Source organism: Sarcophilus harrisii, chromosome 6 (genome assembly GCF_902635505.1).
Source record: "Sarcophilus harrisii chromosome 6, mSarHar1.11, whole genome shotgun sequence".
Classification (NCBI taxonomy): domain Eukaryota; kingdom Metazoa; phylum Chordata; class Mammalia; order Dasyuromorphia; family Dasyuridae; genus Sarcophilus; species Sarcophilus harrisii.
Window position 1 is genome coordinate 103,392,767 of NC_045431.1, and position 23,696 is coordinate 103,416,462.

The 23,696-nt window shown below is 38.0% G+C and overlaps 1 protein-coding gene across 1 annotated transcript; it reads left to right on the forward strand.

Moving 5' to 3' along the window:
- The first annotated feature begins 11,421 nt into the window (after positions 1 to 11,421).
- SAP30 (Sin3A associated protein 30) lies at positions 11,422 to 17,621 on the forward strand. Its single transcript, XM_023505863.2, is given in 5 exon segments — positions 11,422 to 11,913; positions 11,915 to 12,143; positions 14,915 to 15,040; positions 15,403 to 15,501; positions 17,285 to 17,621. Coding segments are annotated over 5 exon segments (687 nt in total). The 5' UTR covers positions 11,422 to 11,803; the 3' UTR covers positions 17,408 to 17,621.
- The last annotated feature ends 6,075 nt before the right edge of the window (positions 17,622 to 23,696 follow it).

Sequence of the window (23,696 nt, forward strand, 5' to 3'; positions counted from 1 at the left end):
ATGATATATATTCTTATAAATTTGACTCAGTTCTCTATATAGTTTAGAAATAAGGTCTTTATCAGAAACACTGGCTATAAAATTGTTGCCCAACTTTCTGCTTCTCTTCTAATCTTGGCTGCATGGTTTTTGTTTTGTTTTGTTTTGTTTTGTTTTTTTATTTCTGCAAAATTTTTTATTTAATTTAATTTTAAATTAAATTTAATGTAATCAAAATTATCCATGTTTCATTTTATAATGTTCCCTAGCCATAAATTTCTTTAGCCATAATAAATGTTCTTTAGCCATAAATTTCTCTTCTCTGAATATTTGCTCACCTAATTTGCTTATAGTATTATCCTTTATGAGTAAACCATGAACTCATTTTGACCTTAACTTGTTATAGGGTGTGAGATGTTGGTTTATGCTTAGTTTCTGCCTTTCTTTTGCAATATGACTAACATGGAATTGTTTGCTTGACTTCTCAAGGAAAGGATAGGGAAAGAAAAAAAGAATAAAGAGAACTGGAAGTCAAAAATTTAAAAAACAAAAACTAAAAATTGTTATTTATATGTAATTAAGAAAAATAAAATAATTTTAAAAAGAAAATAGAATACAAAAAGTAAATAAAAAGAAAATGTCACAGTAGAAAAAGCACACTGATTCTGACCTCAGAGTTCCTGAGTTTGAATTCTGCTTTGATATTCAACACCTTTTTTACTTTGGGAAAGTCATTTAAATCTTTCTGTGCCTCAGTTTCCACATCTATAAAATAATGAGGGGATTGGACTAGATTAGGGTTTCTTAAACTTTTTCAACTCATGTCCCCTTTTTGCCTGAGAAATTTAACAAGACTCTGGATATATAGCTAAATAAAATAGGTATACAGATAAAATATATACTGACAATAAATCATAATTTTGTGACCCCCACATTCAATTATGAGACCCCATATGAACCACAGTTTAAGAAGCTAAGGACTAGATGACTCTTCAACTCTAAATTTCAACTACCCTGTCTTCTTGAGGGTACTTAGATAGTCTCTCCTCTCTGTTTATATGACACTACACTACTATTACTACTCTAGAAGTAGGAGTTTTCCTCCTACTTCTAGGATGGTTTCTTTTCCATCTTCTTTATAATTTCATCATTCATATCAACAATCCCAAGTTGTAGCTATTTCCTCTAGGCTCTGTTTCTGGCCCATGTCTCTCATTTCTGTAAATTCTATAACTTCATGACTTCATCTATTACTTCATGACTTCATGACTTCCAGTCCACATAGGTTTAATTATCCACTCTACAATATGACTGTTGAATCTATAAATCCATCCATAGTCTTTCTCTAGAGCTCTAGTCTCACATTACAACTTGCCTATTGTATATTTCCAATCAAAAACATCTCAGTCTTAAACACATCCAAAAATGAACTCATAATCTTTCACTCAAAACTCTCCTATAGGCCTCCTAACACTTCCTAGAAGAGCAGGACCAGCTGCTTACATCTCTTAACTCAATCAAATTATCCCCTCTGCTAAGATTTAATTACTCATCCTTAATAAGGGTGAATGGGACAACAGGTATTCTGGCCTCTTTGGAGTCAAGGTCCCAAATAAGTGTTAATGGGAATAGATGTGTTAGTCACCCCACATGCAAAGAAAAGCCTGATCTTTAAACCTTATTACATTGCTCTGGTTTTTTGATAATAGCCTATATACATTCCCCTTATTCCCTATCTGGAATAATACATTTCTGCATATTATATTGTTCCCTGTCTCCAGAATTATAAACTCTTTGCAGGAAGGATCTGTGTAATTTTTATCCTTGTATTCCTAACTCTTTATGGCCCTTCCATTAAAAGTCTAGTCTGGTGCCTCATCATGTCATGGAGATGATGTTAAATACCCCAAAGCTATGCAAGCAAGGCCCAAAGCTGTATCAGAATCTACCATACTAAAAAGAGTATCTGTCTGGTGAGAGGGGAGGAGGGGGAGAGAGAGAGAGAGAGAGAGAGAGAGAGAGAGAGAGAGAGAGAGAGAGAGAGAGAGAGAGAGAGAGAGAGAGAGAGAGAGAGAAACAGAGAGACAGAGAGAGAAAGAGATTACCTCAGAATGAGTTTAACTAAATCCAGGATTATTGAAAAATAAAATTAGCCACAGCAATATTAGACTAATTGTTAAATCATAGAGAGATTGCAAACTTGTAGGACAAAGTACTCACATCATTGGGTACATTACCTCTCCTTCCATATCCAAGCTGTGGCCAAGTACTGCCAATCTCACCTTGGCAGCATCTCTCAAATATATCTTCTTTCCTCTGACATTTTCCACTCTGGTACAGGACTTTTATCACCTCATGTCTAGATTATTGCAACAGGTTACTAATGGTTCTGCCTGCCTCAAGTTTCTTTCCACTTCAAGCCAGCTTCCACTCAGGCATTAAAGTGATTCTCTTAAAGCTCAGGTCTGATCATGTCACTTTTTCCCTACTACTCAATAAACTCCAATGGCTTCCTATTGTCTCCAGGAGCAAATACAAATTGTGATTTGGTATCTAAAACCTTTTATAACCTACCCTCCTCCTATATTTCCAGTCTTATACTTTAATCCAGTCACTCTTTGATCCAGTGACAATTGCCTCCTAGCTGTTCCCCAAGAAAGACACTCCATTCTCCATCTCCCTTGGTTCCCAACATTTTCTCTAGATGACACCTATGCCTGGAATGCTCTCTCCTTCACTGTGACTACTGGCCTCCCTGGTTTCTTGAAGGTCCCAATTAAAATACCACAGGTAGTTTTCCCTAGCCCCTCTTAAACCTAGTGCTTTCTCTCTTTTATTATTTCCTATTTAGCCTGTATATAACTTGCTTTGTTTATATATTTTAGGATATTATCTCTTCTATATAGGCTCATTGAGAGCAAGAACTCTCTCATCTCTTTTTGTATCCTCAAGATTTAGCACATGTCTGGCATGTTGTTGGTGCTTAATAAGTGTCTAATGATTGATTTAAATTTGGAGAAAATTGATGTGTAGAAATATTCTCTGTTCCTGCAGATATCTTTGCATGTAAAAGGTACTTCACTATGTCAAATTGAATTTAACTGCATCGTTAACAGTTACAAGAACAACTTTTCATCCTCTAGTCATTAAGAACCAATCTTTAACAATTGAATTCATTTATTTGTCAGTTATTCAGAGGAGTGAACATTAGTTGATTTCCTTTCATTTTCATTTAGAAAATCCTCCGGGCAGCCCATTCTTTTTGTGGTTAGGGTTAGGTCAGTAGGCCTTAATTTTCTTTTCTTTTTTAATTATTTTTTTAGTACAGTCCCTTTGAGGTTTCTCTCAGCCATTATACTCCACCCAATGCTATATTCCTAAATTTGAGGGCATTTAAAATAAGTTTCATCTGAAAATCAGTGATAAGCAATATGGGTCTGGCCTACTCTAGTCTAATCCTTGTGGGCTTTTCCTGGGAAACTAATGAAAAACTAGAATTCTCACCGCACTATTATCTGTGCTTTCTCCCTCAAATTGCCACTTGTTTAAAAAAATAAAAAAGGACTCAGGCCTAAAGAAGGTTAGCTAAGCTCAGTTTTTGAAAAGACTGTAGTTTGATGACTTTTAAGATCATAACTACATAATACCCAATAGAAGCAAAACATACTCCAGTTTAACATAGTATAACAGAACATGTCTCTGCCCATCCTGCCATTTGGCTAGTCTACCCATCAAGCTGGTTATCCTATTAATGTACACATGGTATACATCCATCTCAGAACAAATGGTTATCACATTCTTGTAAGTGGTCCTAGAAAAGTGAATATGAGGCCATATACTCTTACATGCATACTGGGTCTATATGTGGTTTCTGGTCAGGACAATGTAAATTCCCTAAGGACAAGAAATGTTTTATTTTTGCCTGGGTGCCTTTCAAAAATAGATGTTTGATAAATTCTTGTTCAATTGAATTATGCTAAACACACAATCTTTTAACTATATTTCAAAGCCATCATTAATCTCTTTTAAAGCAGGGCTTACTCCAAATTCTTTCCTGGTCTAGATCTATCAGTAAGAGACAGCAAGATCTAAGGGAAGTTGATTTGGAAGTGATGTCAGTGAAAAGCAATACAGAATTTGGGCCAGTATATATTTTGTCATTTCTCACTGAAATGGTGTATAAAGAGTTTTAGGATTTTCCTGAATATTAAAGGAGTAGGAATGTCCCATTTTCCTTCTCTAAGATAAATAATTAAATCACTGACATTTATAGAAAGTATTCTAAAGGCTTTACTCAAGTTTTAAGCTATTAAAGCTATAATGTTTTACAGTTTGAAAGCATTTTCTATACAATCACATAATATAGGTAATACATTAATTCAAGACACTAAGAATTAGAAAGTTACAAGATTTGTCTGGGACCTTACAGGTAGTAAGTGTTGAAAGACTTCAAATATAATCTTCAGGCCCATTGTTACCTATCCAGGGTAAGAACATAGGATGAGCACAAAACAGGTCCTCCAAACCCCCCTTTTTCCTTCCTTTCCTCCATCATTTTAACAGAAATCATGCTATCATAGGATAATAGGCATCCTATGAACTTTGGATCAGTCCTAGAAGTTACACATATGAATGAAATAGTAACAAATAAAACTGAAACATCAAAAAGATTACTGAAAGTGTAACATCTGAGGATCCAACACCTATTCTTGGCTTTTACTTTATATTTTCCCTTAATGTAAAACATTTGTTGCTGTTAAATATCATCATGAAAAGCTGTATGGTGAGTGTATGTAGTGATTGCCTTGAATCTGAAAGATTTCAGTTCAAATCTCAACTCTTAACAGTTATTAGTTGTGTGAACTTCTTTAAGCTTAAGGCAACTATCTAAAATTAAATTACTACAAACAGGGTGAGATGTGCTATGGTAGAAGTTCTAATATGACCTGGTTCTCCACCAATGAAATTAGAAATCATTTGTATCTTGATATACATCTTGATACTATCATTCTAGTTATTTTACTGCACATGTTTCCTCCACACATAGATATAGGTTGCTAGGTAGTATAATGGATGGATGCTGGGCTTGGATAGTCAGTCAGAAAGATTCATCTTTCTGAATTCAAATTTGGACTCAGACTTTCACTAGCTGTGTGACCCTGGATTGATATCCACATCTGTAAAATGAACTGGAGAAGGAAGTAGCAAATCATTTCAGTATCTTTGCCAATAAAGCACTAAATAGAGTCATGAAGTCAGACACAACTGAACACACACACACACACACACACACACACACACACCCCTTTAAAATTTGCAAAGCAATTTGTACAATTTAGCTCCCTTGATGCACGTTAATTGATGTGAGAAATTTTTGTCTTATAGTTTCATATTTTAGGATGTATAAGCTAAATCAATGGTTACAAAGTTAATGTATATCTTTAGATTTAGGGTAAAAAAATTAGATTAGATTTTAGATTTAGGGTAAAAAATGAATGTTATACCTTGATAATGCCCAAATTAACGTCAGTTACAGGAATGACACATGAGGGTTAGGTATGTCTTGATGACCCAGAAGATAGAAGTAATAATTCTGTATCATGAGGAATAATTCACTCTCTACAATGGTAAGGGTTTTTTAAAGATTTTTTAATTAATCTTTTTCAAGTATCAATAATTCATTTTTCTTCCTTTTATAACCCTTCCCACTGAGAAAAAAAAAAGAATAATAAAGTCTCATGACAAACATAAAGTCAGGCCAAAAGAAATTCCCCACATTGGCCATGTTGAAAAAAAAAAAAAAGAAGTGTTTCATTCTGTATATTTAGTCAATTACTTCTCTGTCAGGAAGAATGTTTTCTTTATCATCAGTCCTCTGAATTATGATTGATCATTGCATTGTTATGAGGTCTGAAGTTTTTCAAAAACTATTTTTTCAGGATTTTTACTACATGAATTGTTCTTCTGGTTTTGCTTTCTCCACTCTGTATTGGTTCATACAAGTCTTTCTAGGTTTCTATGAAACCATCTCTTTTATTATTTCTTACAGCATAATTTCATTCCACTACATTCATATATGATAATTTGTTCAGTCATTCCAAATTGATACATGTTCCCTCCACTTACTACCCTCCCACACATACCCTGGTTTCTAGTTCTTTGCTATTACAAAAAGTTATTCTAAATATTTTTGCATATAAAGGATCTTTTGATGGCTCTTTGAATGCTTTGAAGTATAGCACTTTTTAGCATCAAAGAATACAGTTAATAACTGAGGGCATAATATCACTTTACCTTTCAGAATTAAATAGCTTTTCATAACTCTATCAACAATGCATCAATATGCCTATTTTCCTGTAGCCTCTTTAATATGTCATTTTCCTTTTTTTTTTTTTGCCAATTTTACCAATTTAATATTTGTGAGGTAAAACTTATAAAGGTGCTTTAATTTGTTATTTCTCTGATTATTGGTGATTTGGAGCATTTTTTCATATGGTTATAGTTTAGATTTTTTTCCTCTTGAGAATTGCCTATTCACATCCCCTGACCACTTGTCAAGTGGAGAATGACTCTTATTACTATGAATATGAATTAGTTCCATGATGCCATTTCATTCTACCATCTTGAAAAGTGCCAATATACAACTGAATCAAACTTCCAGGAATAATTTCTAGCATAGAATCATTTTGAAAATACTTTGAAGATTATTTACTTGGAGAGAAGAAATAAAAGGAGAGAGAAGGGAACTAAAGAGAGAAAGTAGCATGTCCTCTTTGCTCTTTTTCCTTATGCACTATAGCATGACAGTAGCTGTAAAACCCCTACTACTACTTATAGTATAACAGTCAGACAGAATCCAGAGGGTAGAGTAAGTAAATAAAACTACTATGGTTGTGAGGCATACTTGTAAAGAGTACATGTGAACAAAGTAATTCTTAATTCTAAAACAACAGGGTCCTGAAGCCCTTTTTTTCCTGCAGAGAGTCCTTAGAAGTTCACTACAGGGAGTAACTTTGGTGACAGACAAGTAACTCTGGTCCTTAATTGTGTTAACTCCTTGAAGGGTGTAAAATCTCTACTAGATGAGATATTCTATTACTATCTGGACTTTGTATCAAAGTAGTTTTGAAATTGAAAAATGGGATCCTTCAAATATGGATAGCATTTGGCAGTTTTATTGGAGAAATAGCTGACTAAGAACTACATGCACTTTATGATTCTAAGTCTCAAATGAGAGGGACACAGTTCCTAATAATCAGGAAAGAGAAGATGAAAAAAATGAAATTAAACCTGAGGGCACTAGCCAACTAAGCTGGCATTTTAGGTGGTACAGTAGGTAAAGTGCTGGGTTTGAAGTCAGGAAAAATTGACTTTTTCTTCTAGATATTTACTAGCTGTGTGGCTTTGGAAGAGTCACTTAAATTGTATAAAGTTAGTTTCCTCATCTGTAAGATTTGGACCATAATAGTACTTATCTCATGAGTTGCTGTGTCAAATGAAATAACATTTATAAAGCACTTAAAACAGAGCCTGGGATATAGTAAACACTATTTAAGTTCTAGGTATTATAATTATTTCCTGTGTTCTACAATTCTTGGTGTTTGGAGTAAGGAATTTCCTTCAGGAGAGGAAACACTTATTCTTGCTTCTGAGAAGCAGCAGACCAAAAGAAGTTTTTACTCATTTAGTGAATAGGTGTTTTAGGTTTAGGCTTATTTTAAAGATCTATAGCAGAAAAGCCTTTGAGCTTTAAGCTAAAAAAGCAATGCCAGAACCTACTCTTTCTGTGAAAAAGAGCTTTGGTCCTCCCTTGAAGTAGAAAGAAAGACTCTCCATAATAGCAAGCTAAGTGGACCTGTATCTGGCAAAGACTAGTAAGAGCCATGTTGCTGACATCACCAGAAGACACTGAAAACCATGCCACATCAAGAATTTTAGTGCCTCTCCATATATATGCATTGACTACATGTGTTCCTTATATATGTATCCTTCTATATGTTTACCTTAACTATATGTGCTCCCTGTGTGCCTAGTACTAATTACGAGGCACAGTGGATAGAATGCTGGGCTTGGAGCAATCAGGAATTTTTACCTGAGTTCAAATCTGACCTCAGAAACTTACTAGGTATGACCCAGGCAAGTTACTTAACCATATAATTCATCTACCTCAGTTTCCTCAAATATAAAATAATAGGATCTATTCCCCCAGAATGTTGTAAGGGTCAAATAAGATATTTGTAAAATGTATCTAATGCTCATTTCTTCTTTTAATCCAGGTCTTTTGGCTCTAGTCAATCATTTATTTAGTTATATTTATTAAGTACCTACTATGTGCCAGTCACAGTGATAAACACTGGAAACTTCATCCCTCTAGGGCTTTATCTATTGCATTGTTCTTTTCTGCCCTCTGGGATAGAGCATCCCAATAGCATCTCTTGTTAGAATCCTTACAAAGTGATGTCAGTTGCCTAATTTAGCATGGTACTTAAATTCTCTAGCTCACTAATATATTTAAGTACTCATTGGAGTTCACATTTTTGGGAGATTCACAAGTCAGTATTCAGTATGAGATTCACAAGTCAGAAACCCACAATCCCACTCTCTCAGAGGAAGAGTCAACCTTTGAGTTTACACCTCTAAAAGAGCATAAAAAGGAGCTCAGTTAATGAAGTGAGTCAATTCAGAAGAAGCCCACTCTCAGAGGTGGAACCAGATTCATTCATCCCATCTCACACCACCGTGGTGGCAGGCTCTCCTCCTTTACTTCTCCACTGAAAGATAGGCCTCTAAGAATGCTAACCAGGCCCAAGGAAAGAGATGAGACTTGGAAGGAAAAAATTAACTTTTGGATTTTATCAGCTGGCTTTATTTTGAAGTGATTATTACTTTGAACTGAAACTAAGACTGCCTCCAAAAAACCTCCCCAAGAAACCTGCTCCCAGAGAACCATTATATATATTATAGAAAAGAAGAACACCACAATCTCTCTTTCACATGTTATCCTATAGGGATATAGCTCTCATTTACCCTTCAAGTTTTTTCTCAGGGCTAATTATATGCAGTCCTTTTAACCAATTTTCATATATGATATTTAGTTAGAATATTCACTTTTCGAGGGGAATAGATGAAGAAACTAGAAAAGTATGCTAGTCCCAAATTGTGCAGGTCCAGGAGAAGCAGTTTATATTTTCTTTAATAGGTAATGGAAAGGCATCAAAGATTTTTGAGTAGTATGAACAAAGCAGGGCTATATAGTATCTTTTTTTTTTTTTTAACTTAAATAGGATGTTTTCTAATAGTTGTCACAATTTCAAATACTCATATAATCTTCATATTGTATGAAGAAAAAAAAAGCTTTCTAAACAGAGGGACCAAGAAGAAAACAACAACAATCAAAATTGGATAAGGTAAATAACCATTAAGCACTTAGAATGTTCCAGGCATTGTACTGAGTGCTTTCTAAGTATCTCCTTACATCCTCACCACAACACTAGAGGATAGATGCTACTACTATCTTCATTTTATAAGTGCAAAAACAGGCAGATAGAGAGTAAGAGCAGTGCAGCAAGATGGATGAATGGGGAAAGAAACAGAGACAAAAAATTAAGGTTTTTTTGGTTACAAGAGTTGAGGAGAGAACGGACAGGATCTACACTGTAGTGGGAATGAAAAGGCTGGTGGAGAGTGTATAGAAGATGAAAGATGAAAGACAGAAGTATTTGGATTTAGCAGCTAAATGGATAAGATTGAGAACAGATCAGGGAGAGTGATATCACAGACAATTGTCTAGGATGACTGGATGTTGGTAATATCAAGAGGGAAATACAGAATTATATATTCTCAAAATGTTTTTACATACATAAAATAAAATACATAGGATTACAAAGGGGATCAATTATATTGGAATCATTATCAAATTTTTTAAAGAATTCCTGGATACAAGTTAAGAAGCCCTGAAACCAACCAACCCCCCTGGGAAAGAGGAGTTCAGTTTTCTGTTTTATATATGCTACTGTTTTCAGTGACTTCCAACTCAGGATATCCAACAAAGTGCTGGATCTCTGGCAAAAAGTTTTGTAAGTGGAAAGAACTAAATGCATCTAACAAAAATTGAAGAGATTTGAAGGCTCCATTCTAAATCAGCGTGTGTGAATGGTTCAGATCATCGAGGAACACACTAGCTGAGACCGAGAACAGGATAGTAAGAAGTGATTGCAGAAAGAAAAGGGCCTGATTGTTTCGTTAGTCAAAGCAAGACTTGAGCAGGCAATTCTCACTCCATTACCAAGCTACAGACGCAAGTAACGCTGCAACTTCCAGCCAAATGCCATTAGGAAAGCCTTAGCAGCAAAGTGGAGATGGGGAGGATGAGGGACGAGATTTTTCATTTCCGCAGGCCAAGGAAAACAGGACGGTCACATAGACTTTTCCAAGTTTCTACAAAACTGGGTTCGCGTTGCCTGGAGCCTTTAAAAGGATAAATTGCCTGGTGCATGTCCACGCCCCCTTCCCTTTCGCGGTTCGGTAGGGAGACTCTCTCCGCCTCTTTATTTTCGGACAAGTTGTTAGCTCCGCCCAGGGAAAGGGATTGACTTTGCTCCCAACAACAACAAAGCTCAGAGGCTTAGTGTGCCCGGATATGCTGAGGGGGATACAAAACTTTTCTCTCCTCCCACTCTCCCCCAGTCAACCGGGGAGCCTGAGCCCCGGTCGCGTTGGGGTGACGGTTGCGCCTCTCCCCGAGAAGCACACCCGCCTGGCTGGGGGCTTTTCCTTGCCACAGCTTCCTACAAGCAGTCAGAAACGGGGGGCTGGAGATACGGGGAGAAATTTGGGGAGCCATCCAGCTGGGCGGGACGCTCGGACCCCGCAGCCGCAGGGGCCGGGAAAGGCACACCGGTCCGCGGGACCCCGAGCCGAGTGCGGGCAGATACGGACGAGGCCCCAGGGCCCCTTCCCCACCTTCTCTACTCCCTCCTACCAAATCCACCCGTTTAGCGAGCACAGCCCCTGCGAGGGAACCGGCGCCCAAACGGGCACCTCGGGCATTCTGGCTCCCCGATCCCAAGCCAAAGTAGGGGAAAACCCCGGGTTTCTAATCCCCAGAAACAGACCCCCACAGCTCCACCTTTTCGGAGCCAGCGAGGAGGGAACTGCGAAAGAGTCAGGCCTGCCAGCATCTAGCTGCGCAGTGCATGTTGGGATTGGTAGTTCTTCCACCACTCGGGCGAGCCAGAGAAGGGAAGAGATAGGTATGGGGTGCAAGAGATCCGGGACTACATTTTCCAGGGTGCTTCCTTCTGCGAGGCAGGAGGGGTGGGAGGGCAGAGTGTTTGTGTTGGGAGCTGGCGGGGAGGGGGCTGGCGGAGTGGAGGAGTGTCGCGCTTGCGCAACAGCTGCGGGCTGTGGAGAGGCGGAGGAGGGAAGGGGGAGCAGCTTAACAGCTGAAGAGTCTCCACATGACAGAGTGAGCGCGGCCGGAGCCGGACGCCCCTTCCCGGCCCGGGACACGGAGCCCGCCGGCCCGGGACGAAGAGCGGACGTCGGGCGCGGCGTGTTGGATTGTCGGGGCCGTCCGTCTACCGGTCCGGAGTGAGTTGCCGCCGGAGCCGGGAGCGGAGCGGAGCCTCCCCGTCCTCCCCACGCAGGTGCCTCGGGGGCCGGGGAGCGGAGCGAGGACCGAGGCCGGAGCGCAGGCTGCTGCCGCCCCTCGGCTTTCCCGCTGTCCGGCCCGGCCCGGGACCCGCCGCGGTTCGGAGGGGTGCGTGAGCGGAGAGAAGGAGGCTCCCCCGGCCGCCGCCGCCGCCTCGGAGGGGAGGCCACCATGAACGGCTTCCCCCCGGACGAGGTGAGCCGCGGAGGGGACGCGGCCGCCGCCGTGGCCGCCGTGGTGGTGGCCGCCGCCGCCGCCGCCGCCGCCGCCGCCTCGTCCGGGCGGCGCCGGGGCCGGGGCGGGGGCCGCGAGCGGGGCCGAGGGGCCGGGCTCCGGGCCGGCGGCGGCCGTGGCCGGTCCCCCCGGCGCGGCGGGACCGGGCCCGGGACAGCTGTGCTGCCTGCGGGAAGACGGAGAGAGGTGCAGCCGTGCGGCGGGCAACGCCAGCTTCAGCAAGAGGATCCAGAAGAGCATCTCCCAAAAGAAGGTCAAGATCGACTTGGACAAGACGGTGAGTGACCCCGAGGCCCCGGCGCCCGCTGCGAGCGGGTCCGCTGGCAGGGGGAGGGGCCGGGACATTTGGGGCTCCCCTCCCTTCTTCCGCCTTCCCCTCTCCCCGGATCCAGCTACGGGGCGGCGATCCCAAAGTCACTGCAACTCCTGGCATCCTCCTCCTCTAGCCCACCTAATGCCACACGCCTGTCCTCCTCTCATGCCTTCTCCCCCTTCAGCTCGCTCCAACTCTTTCTCTTCTCTCTCCTCCTGTCTTCTCCCATCCACCTCCACCTTCTTCCCCCTGTTTACCTTTAACTCCTTCTATCCTCCCACTTTGATCTGCGGCCCCCAGTCACTTCCACCTCCTTCCCTCCCCCCCCCCCCCCCCCCCCCCCCCCCCCCCCCCCCCCCCCCCCCCCCCCCCCCCCCCCCCCCCCCCCCCCCCCCCCCCCCCCCCCCCCCCCCCCCCCCCCCCCCCCCCCCCCCCCCCCCCCCCCCCCCCCCCCCCCCCCCCCCCCCCCCCCCCCCCCCCCCCCCCCCCCCCCCCCCCCCCCCCCCCCCCCCCCCCCCCCCCCCCCCCCCCCCCCCCCCCCCCCCCCCCCCCCCCCCCCCCCCCCCCCCCCCCCCCCCCCCCCCCCCCCCCCTCTCCATCTCCACCGCTTCCTCCTTCCCTTCTCCACCTCTAACTTCTTCCTCCCCACCTTCTTCTTCAGGCCCCCATTCTTCTTCATCTCCTCTCTTCCCACCTCTAACTTCTCCCCACCTCCATTTATCTCTAACTCTTCCTTTCCCCCACTTTCTCCTCCTCCTCCTCTTCCCTTCCTCCCGCCCCTCGGAGGGAGTCTTTTCGGACACGATTGGGAAGCGAAACAAAGCGGGGAAGCGAGCAGGGGAAGAGTTGTTTTCCTCACAGCCCCGTGGCCCAGCCTGGCAGGGAAGTTCCTTTGTTAGGCTTCTCGAGCTGGGACGTGGAGCTTGGCTCCGCCAGGGCTTGTCCCTCCGTGCCGTGTTTGGAGCTGCCCGCCCGGTCTCGGGACAAAAGTGGAACCGTAACCGGCCGGGGGCTCTGGTCGCTCTCCTCCCCCTGCACACTCGTGTGTACACACACACAGGCCCGGCGGGGAGAGCCCCGGGCTCCTCCCACTGCGACCCAGGCGCTCTGGCTGTCTGTTGGGTCTGGTTGTCGAGGTCGTAGCCCATGCCTAGGGCAGTGCCTCGTGGGTGTGTTGCACGTAGGTCTTTGCCGTTTTACCTTCTTCTTGGTAGCCTTCCGGGGCTGGTCTGGTGATCGTGGCTGAGGTTTTTAGAATTGGTGTTGGGTCTTTTTAGTTCATCTTTCCGGAGGAAGGTAGAACTATTAGCTCCAAAGAGTAGCCAAAAGTAAGCCTCCTCCTTCCCCCAAAATAAGCACACTCTTTCCCAGATTTTAACTTCTTCGATATTAGTAATCAGTTCGTGAGGATCTGACGAAAAAAATCCTTCCCCTAAGACAAAAGATCGCTCTTCAGAATGTGTGTATTAGAAAAGTGCAAGAAAACAACTCGCACATCTGTTAACCGACTAGAGTATTTACTGAAACGTTCTGCTTTGAGGCTCGGTGAAACAAAAGATGAAAAATGACATTCTCTCAGAGTCTACTTTTAGTAGGCTTAATTTTAAAAGTAAAACAATCACCGGTTGATAGATTGTGTTGGGGGCAAAGGAGAACCACCGAAGTACTGTGAGAAATGTGAAGAGGGAGAAAGACTTTTCGATGAAAGCTTTGGAAATGCTTCTGGGGGGAGGCACCTGAGCAAATCCTTGAAGGAATTTTGATTGGCTGAGCGGTGGAAGCATTCCAGGAACTGGGGAACCAGACCAGGCCAGAAATGCACAAAGAAGGCATTTCCAGCTCTGGAACTAGCTAGTAGTGTAGTTTGGGGAACTTAAAGTAAAAGAGGGGAAGTAGTGTGAAATAATTTGACTCTAATGTCAACACATAGTTTTTACTGGTTACTGTTACAACTGAAAAGGTTATAAGTAAATTCATTTGTTAAAAAGTTAAATTGTATTTGTTATTTGTTTCTACCAGTTTTGCCTTCTTGAGTTGTAGAAACTCCTTTAGTGATCTTGAAACTCTTGCGGGGTAGGTAGCTTCCATTTGAAAAATAAAAACTGGCATAGTAAAGATAATTCAGCTTATTAAAATTCAAGAAATTAAATAGACTAATTATTAGCAAAGAATACGAAATTAATAGTTACTTTAAAGTTATCTCTACTAAGTGTTTATGATACTTTGATTTAAGCTGGAAGTTTCCTGGAAGAAAGAAGGGAAAAAAACAGGGAACAAATAGAGAACAAACTTAAGAATAATCCTTTCTAGAGAAAGTAGTGTCATAGTCATGGGAACTCTATAATAAGACAGTCCTCTTATTTGAAAAAGACAACCCTTGAAGAGTCCTCCTACAGCATTTTGATTCCAGAAAGTAAAAGCCTAGAAGAAACTTTTCATTCCACTGTCTCTCTTTATCAACATACCATTTCTGAAACAGACTAGTCACAGCACAACAAGGCAAAGTGCTCTTTGTGTGAAGTGAAACTAGGATGATTTAATATGAAGGATTTTTTTGAGGAAAGGAATATGACAGAAATAAACTTGTTCAACTTTTTTTTTTTTATCATAACTTTCCCCTTTACTCAATATAGCATATGGACTTCCAGATTAGAATCTAGGTTTTATGTAGTAATGAACTCTGTGGGAAACTTGGATTTTTTTGTTGTTGATGATGACTTTTTCCACCCCTCCAGGCTAGACACCTTTATATATGTGACTTTCACAAAAACTTAATTCAGAGTGTCCGAAACAGAAGAAAGAGGAAAGGGAGTGATGATGATGGAGGTGATTCACCTGTGCAAGATATAGATACTCCAGAGGTAGATTAATAGTTTTTATATCAAATTTAATATGTTGGCTTTACTTTTTATTTTTCAATTAAACAAATATTTATTGTTTCATAAACTGCCTATTGCATAATTTTTTTACACTGAAATAATTATGTAGAATATTATTGTTAATAGCTATGCCTGTAAGTATATAAAGTTTGACTTTATGGTCTTTTCTGTTTTAAGTAGAAAATTTCTAGGATGTTTAATGTCTCCTATAAAGAAAAGATTCTTTAAATTAATAATAACTGATTTTTTCAAATGAATTTGATAAGTTTTATGATAACTATAATTAACCTGTTTTAGCAACATGTACACAAATTAATATTAATAAGTATCTTAACTCTTTATAGGTCGATTTATATCAATTACAAGTCAACACTCTTCGGAGGTACAAAAGACACTTCAAGTTACCAACAAGACCGGGACTTAACAAAGCACAACTTGTTGAGGTAAAAGTCATTGTTTATGCTATTTAATAGAAGTAAGATTACATTAAATGTGCTTCTTTCCAGAAACTAATACCCATATTTTGGGTAATGCTTTCTTAAATTTCTTGCATATCTATCTTTAGGCAAATTTTAAAATTTTGCATGATTTTAGCCAAATTTTAAATGCATATTGAACCATAAGTTAATAGAAAGTTTACTTTGAAAAAACTAAGTGCCTTACAGTGTTTGTTTACCCTTTAGAAAATACATGCATAGGCCTTTATGTAATATTACTAATGGATGATAGCTTGTTTTTGCTGTCCTTTTAAACATCAAGATCTATAAAAAACACTACTTATAGGATTTTGCTATACATGAAAAACTTTTCTTTGATATCAGAAATCACATTATTTAAGATGTGTTATTTTAAGACTTAAATACTCTTTACTATTAATGAGGAATTTTGAATTATAAACAAGGTATTCCTAGAATCTTAGTGTGATTTTGAGTTTTAGTACAGGAACATATTGTGTTAATCCATACCATTTCTAGTACACAGTTTCATAAATGAATTTAGTAATTAGCTAGTTGCCCAATATAATGCCTTCATGAAAGTGGTGGACTAGCTCAGCAATGTTATTTTCTTGGTATGCTCAATATAGTGAATTGAGTTTTATATAAGAATTATGATGTGATATCTTTATAGTTTATTACTTTTGTCCCTTTATTGTTTCATGTAAATGAAATCCAGCATTCTTAAATGTGGTTGAAAAAAGAAAAGTAGTATGTATCCTATGCAAGAACCTATAATCAGTACTTAGTAGATTTTTTTTTTTCTATGTAACTATTTATTTTAGTTCCCCCCTCCCCCCCAAATTAAGATGTGGATTTTAGGACATTCTATTTCAGGCTAATAACAAAGTTAAGGTATTTAAAATCAAAATAAATCAGTTGAAGAGAGTGCTATGAATGTTTCTACTTTGAGATTTTATTTAAAAAAAAAAAAAAACAACACAAATCCCCATACTATTAAACTTCAGACAGACTAACTTATTTTTTTTTTTTTAATTATGTTGAAACTGGAGCAATTTTATGTTCTAGAGGGAGAAATGCTGTCTGTAATTCTAGCAGGAGTGTGAGTGTGGGTGTGGATGTGTATTTTCTTTTTTCTGTTTTTTGTTGAGGCAGTTAGGATTAAGTGACTTGCCAAGGGTCACATAGCCAGGAAGTGTGAAGTCTGAGATCAAACTTGAACTCAGGTCCTCCTGACTTCAGGGCTGGTGTTCTATCCACTGCACCACCTAGCTGCTCCCAGGGATGTATTTTTATAATATATTCTGCCTGTATATCAAATATAGAGACTTAGGTTTTTAGGAGGTGTCAAGTTTCATATATAAGAAGAAGTTTAGGTTTTTGTTTTGTTTTGTTTAATCTATTTAAAAAAGGTACTAATTGGTAGTTACATATCACTGATCCCCAGCATCATAAGAATTGAAGAAAGAAGATAATCAATGTTCTGTGAACATTGATTTTTCTTTTGTTTTCCTTTGGTTATCTATTAGAATTAATTAGAAGGATGCATTTGTGTCTTAATATTGTCTTTTATTATGCTCCATTGAAGTTAATGTTTTTTAAATGAAAGTATTAGCTTCCTAATTGTTTTTAGACTATTCTATTCAATCTGTATATATATATTTTTAGAAGGAATGAATTAGCATATGACACATGTTTTTTTGGATGTAACTATTTAAAATAGTAAGCTAAACATATTAATCTCTAATTTCCTCAATTTTTCTCTTTATAGATAGTTGGTTGCCATTTTAGGTCTATTCCAGTAAATGAAAAGGACACCTTAACATACTTCATCTACTCAGTAAAGAATGACAAGAACAAGCCAGATCTCAAGATTGATAGTGGTGTTCATTAGGATGTCTGAAAGTGGGACTAAAGCTTGGATGTACAGATACTAAGACTGTTTTTTGAGATACAGAAACATCCATTTGTGCTTCCTCCCTCCCCCTACAGAGGATTTTTCTCTGTCTTTATTTTCTTTATTTTTGGTCTTCATAATTAGATGAGAACTCATGTGAAATGAGCTTTCATAGATGAAAAAATATTTTAAATAAATGATATTACTATTATAGTTGCTTCAGTGTATTTACTCTTTGAATCTTGACTGTTTTGTTAATCCTTTATTCTCAATGTATCTTTATCTGTATTTGTGTGTAAATATATACATGTATGTATATATATCTATACACACATACAGAAGCACAGTTATCTTTTGAGTTTTCTCATTATAGAATCCCCTTTTAAATTTAATTAAAAGCTAATTAATCTCATTTAGAAACAGTAACCAACATAGTACACTTTATTTCTTTGAAATAATTTGTGATTTGTGATTTAGGATAGAACATTATTTTTAAAGTGATGATGACAAGTCTGAAATAATCACCATTCTTTACCAGTTCTTTTTCTTTTTTTTTTTTTTTAAACTTTTGAGATTCAACTTTACAGCTATGAAATTACTTAATTCTTACAGTCATTGCTTAAAGAAAATGACATTGTGGCAGCATATTCGTAAGGATAGGATATTAGCACATTTAGAAGAAAAGAGCATGAGAATTACTTCCATTCTTGAAGGAGTTGTACTGATTATGTGCACCATTTAAAATGAGTTGCATTTTATCAGTTTGTTGCAAAATAGTTTTATATAAGAATACAAAAGATTCTTAGTACCCTGAAGATTTGACTTTTCTTTTTATTGTATGTTTATCTTTTATTCACAAATCAGACATGCAAAATCTTCACATCTTCATGGGAATTCAGGTCCAGCAGGACATTTTAGGCTTGATTGATCCCTTATTGCTCCAGTATATATATATATATATATATATATATATATATATATATATATATATATAAAATCTCTGCTTTGACGAATCTTTCTCCTCTAATATGTAGTTTGCTGCTCGAGATTATGTTGATTAACCCATTTCTTATAAATGTAAATCACATTTGCCAGCTTATCACATTAAAAAAAAAACTGAGTTGCACTGAGATTGGCTGGGAAACTTAAGAACTGGTTCTGAAGGACAATATTATTGTAGTTAAAAGATTACAAGGGCCATATCAAATCTCTATTGATCTGAATGTGTTCTATAAGTAACTCTTTGAGTAGGAAAAAAATTAATTTTTAAATCTTGCTATATTTTTAAAAGTCAACTGATAACTTTAAAAAGTCAGGATAGATTATTAATAAGTTGCTTTTATGAGCAAACCCAAAATACGCTTTAGAAAACCCTAAAAAATCATTCTTTAATTTTGTCAATGGAAGGCAAATATGAAATAATGTATATTTGGTCAGTAAAAATTTACCTTTCATATTTTCTATTTTATTTATATAAAGAAAATGTTAGTTTTTTAAAATGAGGATAAAATTAACTAGTAACTTAGGAAATTTTTCTCTGTAGATGTCATCTTTTCAAAATAAGGTGGGAAAAATTTATGTAGCTTCCTATATTACGATGGTATTTGTGTTACCCTTTTCAGTTCCTAAAGTTATATAGTTTTACTTAAAATGAAAGGGAGTAAAATCCTGGATAAATATTGTTAAAATAAATTAAAATAAGTTATAAAAAGTAACTTTTAGATAGTGTTTTGTATTTTACTGAGTGACAAAGTGCTTTTCTTAAGATGTCTTTATGAAATTAGTCGTTAGATGCAAAAATTATTATATTTGTTTTACAAATGAAAAAACTGAGGCTCAAAGAGGTTAATTTTCCAATGTCAAAGATTACATTGAAATACAGGTCACCTCAGAAGGCCTCATTTCATCCCAATATTAAACCTGAATTAAGGGTACTGGTATTAGAGTCAAATTTGCCTTGGTGCTTGAATTGGGGAATAGCCCTGCAAATACAGACAGGTGATCAGTGATGAATGGTTTCATGATTCTAGTCACTAGAGAGGATTCATCTCTGTGGATTAGAACAACCAGAACCCTACTCAGGCAGCAGGATGGGTGCTGAAGGTGGCTGCCTGATGGGATAAAGTGTCAAGGCCAGGATTCTCTGGTTCCTAACCCACAGAAGTTGGACTTCTAGTATAAGACTGAAAGTAAACTGGACGTGTCCATTCTGCAGTTAAAAAGGAAGTTCTTAGCTTTGTGCAATGACAGTTGAGGGGAAGCTGATGTAGCTGGTGCTATACAAGTGAAGGAGTCCCTCCTGATGGGGCTGAGATCTGAGAGGCCCTAGTCACGAACCCAGCCAATGGTTTATATACCTCCTGAGATAGGAACCATGAGGGTGGAGGAGAGTAGACTTATGCAGAATCTGGAAACTCACTCAAAAAAAAATTTTTTTTAAGATTCATTTTTTGCTTCCAGAAGGAGGATGGTTACTCTCTCCCTTGAGGGAACTGGCTTCAGATAGACTTTCTCAAATAAGGAGCTAAGGCTGCAACTATAGAAGCTTAAAGGGAAACTGAAAAAAGAGTTCCTGGACCAGTGAAATGAACAATATCCAACCTCCCAGAAGTCACCTCTGGGATGAAATCAATGCTATTTTAAAAAGGAGGAGCACTCTCATCCAGTGCTTTCTTGAATTGTCTCTCTCTAGGAGAGGCTTACCTGATAAAAATGACTTCTTTTTGTACATAAAAATTCTGATTACCCCTCTTTGTCTCTTCTTTCTTCCCTAATGCAGGGTTGCTTTGGCATCAAGGTCCTTGCTCCCTTAAATGGCTCCATATGCTTAGAAAAGTAGTTTATGTCCTTCTCAATTATCAAACCTGTTTCCTCTGAAATGTTTTGGAGAACTCCTTTCCAGAAAGTGTGTGGGGAACCAAAGGATGATTCTGTTGAAAGTTATCTTTTTTTTTTTTCCCATTCATCAAACTTTTGTTCCACTCACATCAACTTAATACACTATTCTTAACAACTATACATGTGTTTTTCATGAAAATTTCACAAGATATTAAATATAGCTAGTCATCATCTCAAGTTATTTCCCTGTTAATTTTTATAGCATCTGAATGTTAGGCAAGTATCAAAAAAAATTATAAAGGCAAAAAACCTAAGTTAGATACATGAGATTTTTGTTTGTTTTATGGCTGTGCATAATATATTGTGACCCCCACCTGAGAATGGGGAACTATTGTTTCAAAATTCAGGCTTTTTTTTTTTTTTTTTTTTTTTGTGCTGCTGTTTTCAAAGCTAGTTCTGAGAATCTATAAGTTTTTGGTGTTTCCAAGATGATGAGATCCAAGGAGAGATGCAGTCACTGCTCTCAGTCTTTCCTCGGAAAGAGTCCTGCTCCTCTGCTACTGCAAACACTAATGCTCCTCTCTAACTTAAAACCATGTTCAAAGTTCCTGTTCCCTTGTGACCAATCATTGGAATTCTCCACCCTGGAACTGCAACCTAGAAGTACATATAGGCAACAGAACTGTCAGTAAGTGCCAGCTGTACCCAGTGACGACAAAGGATCCTCCATAATTTTTATCTAGTCACTGTTTCTAAGCTGAGAGTTCCTGAAGCTGCTGTTTCCTTCAGAGGTGGTTCTCTGGCTAGATCTCTGTGCCTGTGCCCATCTCAGTAACATAGACCTTTCTGCCAATCTCTTATGTGGTCTTAAGTTGGAAAAAAAAGTCTTCCTCTGAGCTTTTGTTGGCTTTGCTGCTCCAAAATTTGATTTGAGGAGTTATTTTAAGATTGTTTATAGGGGAATATTGGGAGAATTGGGGTATGCTGCTATCTTGGCTTTACCCCAAAAAGGTCCAGAAATTTTGGGAAGTTCCTTGGTTCTCTAATTGGTAAATCAGTCTAGAAACCTCACTATACGGCAATCCCTATCCACTTTCTAACCAAAGTATAATCAGCATCAAGGAATATGACATACATGATACTTTGCTGTAATTGTTTCTAAACACAAAATCTTTATTATTTTTTTCTCACAAAAGATATCACATAATATTTGGCTCCAAAAGAGATAAGGTAGTCATGACTTCATTTTATCTATCTTTCTATATTTCCATCTTCCTACCTATTCATCTATTATTCATTTTATATTTGACTCAAATAAATTTGAGTAGTGAAAGTTATGAACAGATTCTGGAGGCAAAATTCTCAAAGTCCTGCAGTAAGTATTCAGAACTGTTCTTTAAAAAAAAAATAGTTATTTCAAATATTGTATAATGCGTAGTTACAGGGAGTTACTTATCTTTATGAAGACTGCCTTACACTACAAAAAGAGCTAATTACATAAGTCTCAACAAGGGAAAAGGAGGAGGAAGCAGTGATATTATATAACTTTTCAAAACACTTTTCCTTCTTAATTTTTATTCCTTTAAAAAGATTGTCAGAGCCATAACAGACCACTCATTTTCCTCTCTATCCCCGCCCCCCCAATATACATATGAATGAAGACTTTTTACAGTATCTTCAGGAGTTCATTAAGATGGGTGCTAGTACTTGGGGGAGGGGAAAAGTTTTATTTGTGCACAGACTTAAAGCCAATTCAAATAAAAGTGTATGTGTTAAGCAAATTTTTAGAAGGACACAGAGTCACCTGAATCCCATAAAGACTGTATAAAAAAATTTCTTATATAGTATTATAAAATATTTAAAATGGAATGTAACTATATAGATTTAATATATCTCAAATCAATGGAATTTCCCAAATTGAAGAATTGATAATGTTGACATTAAAATGTTTGACTTTCATTTTTATTTAATTAATATTAGTTAATGATGATTTAATAAAATTATTTCTTTTTTGATGAATATTCTTTTTTTATAAAGAACTTGGCAAGCATCAATGAACACCACTTCCATACACAAAAAAACCTAAAAAGAGGATAACATATGAAACCTTGAATCTCTTTTGTACTTCCTAAGGTTATTTAAAAAGATTTTTAAAGCACATAATGAATTTATCATAGTAGTTCTGTAGTTCTATTTTCTGTATCTTCTGAGCTTTTTTTTTCTTTTAGAAAATATTTCATTGATAATTTTGTAACCCCCTTTTTAATATCATTATCACTATCTTCCTCTGCCCAAATTTTTTCCTTCCTCTAATAACAAAGTCCCTCTTTGTAACAATTCAGTATGTAATGTATAGACATTCTGTAACTGGCTCTGGTCTGTTAATTATTGACATGGCTGATGGCAGCATCTTTGATTCCAGATGTGGATCCAGATCTGGGAGTGCTTTCAAAAGGCCTTAGTTGGTTGATCTTAGTTTTGTTTGTTTGTTTGTTTGTTTTTTCTTAGCGAAGACAACTAAGAGACTGATCTAAGTTTGACTCCATTGTTGACAGCATCACAGTAAGGAGCAATGACATAAAAGATGGGCCTTTGACTCTTTCCTCTTTGAAGCCAAAATGTAGTCCTATGAAGCGAGTGAGAGAGAGATTAAACAATTGAGTGAATGCTGTTCTAGCTCTGAGAGAATACTCCCTACATACTGGAATGGTTTGCTATTTCCTTCTCCAGTTCATTTTGCAGAGAAGGAAACTGAAGCAAACAGAGTTAAGAAACTTGCCAAGAGTCAGACAGCTAGAAAATATCTGAGTCCAGATCTGAACTCATGAAAATGAGTATTTCTGATACCAGGAATGGCACTCTATTCTCTATGCTACCTACCTACTATACTATAAGTATAATAAAGCAAAAATAAATAAAATAATCATCACATTGCACATATCTAAAATTTTATGTCTCATTTTATACCATTATACTATTATCCCTATGTCAAAAAGTAGGAAGTCTAATTCATGATCAGCCTTCTGGAGTTGTGGTTGGTCATTGCAGTGATCAGAGTTCTTAAGTCTTTCAAAGTTGTATTCTTCAAATATTGCATTTATTACTCAAACTGTTCTTCTGATTTTACCTACATCATCTTTTTTTATTTCAAAACTTTTATATAGTGATTGTTTTCCTTGGAATTGAAAAGCTTTTTTGTTTTTGTTTGAGATACAAATTTTCATATATCTCAATATCTGAAGATCAGAGGGATACATTTTCCATATAAAGAAAAATGCTTTACTCACTAAACTCACAGATTGCCTCAGGTATTAGAATAAATAAAGGATAATATAAGTAATAGAATATAGATGGGACTACCAGATCTGCCATTGTATCCATGTGCTTAAATAGTAATCATTTTGTTATTGAATGAGTTATTTCACTTCTATTGAATGAGTTTAAAAAA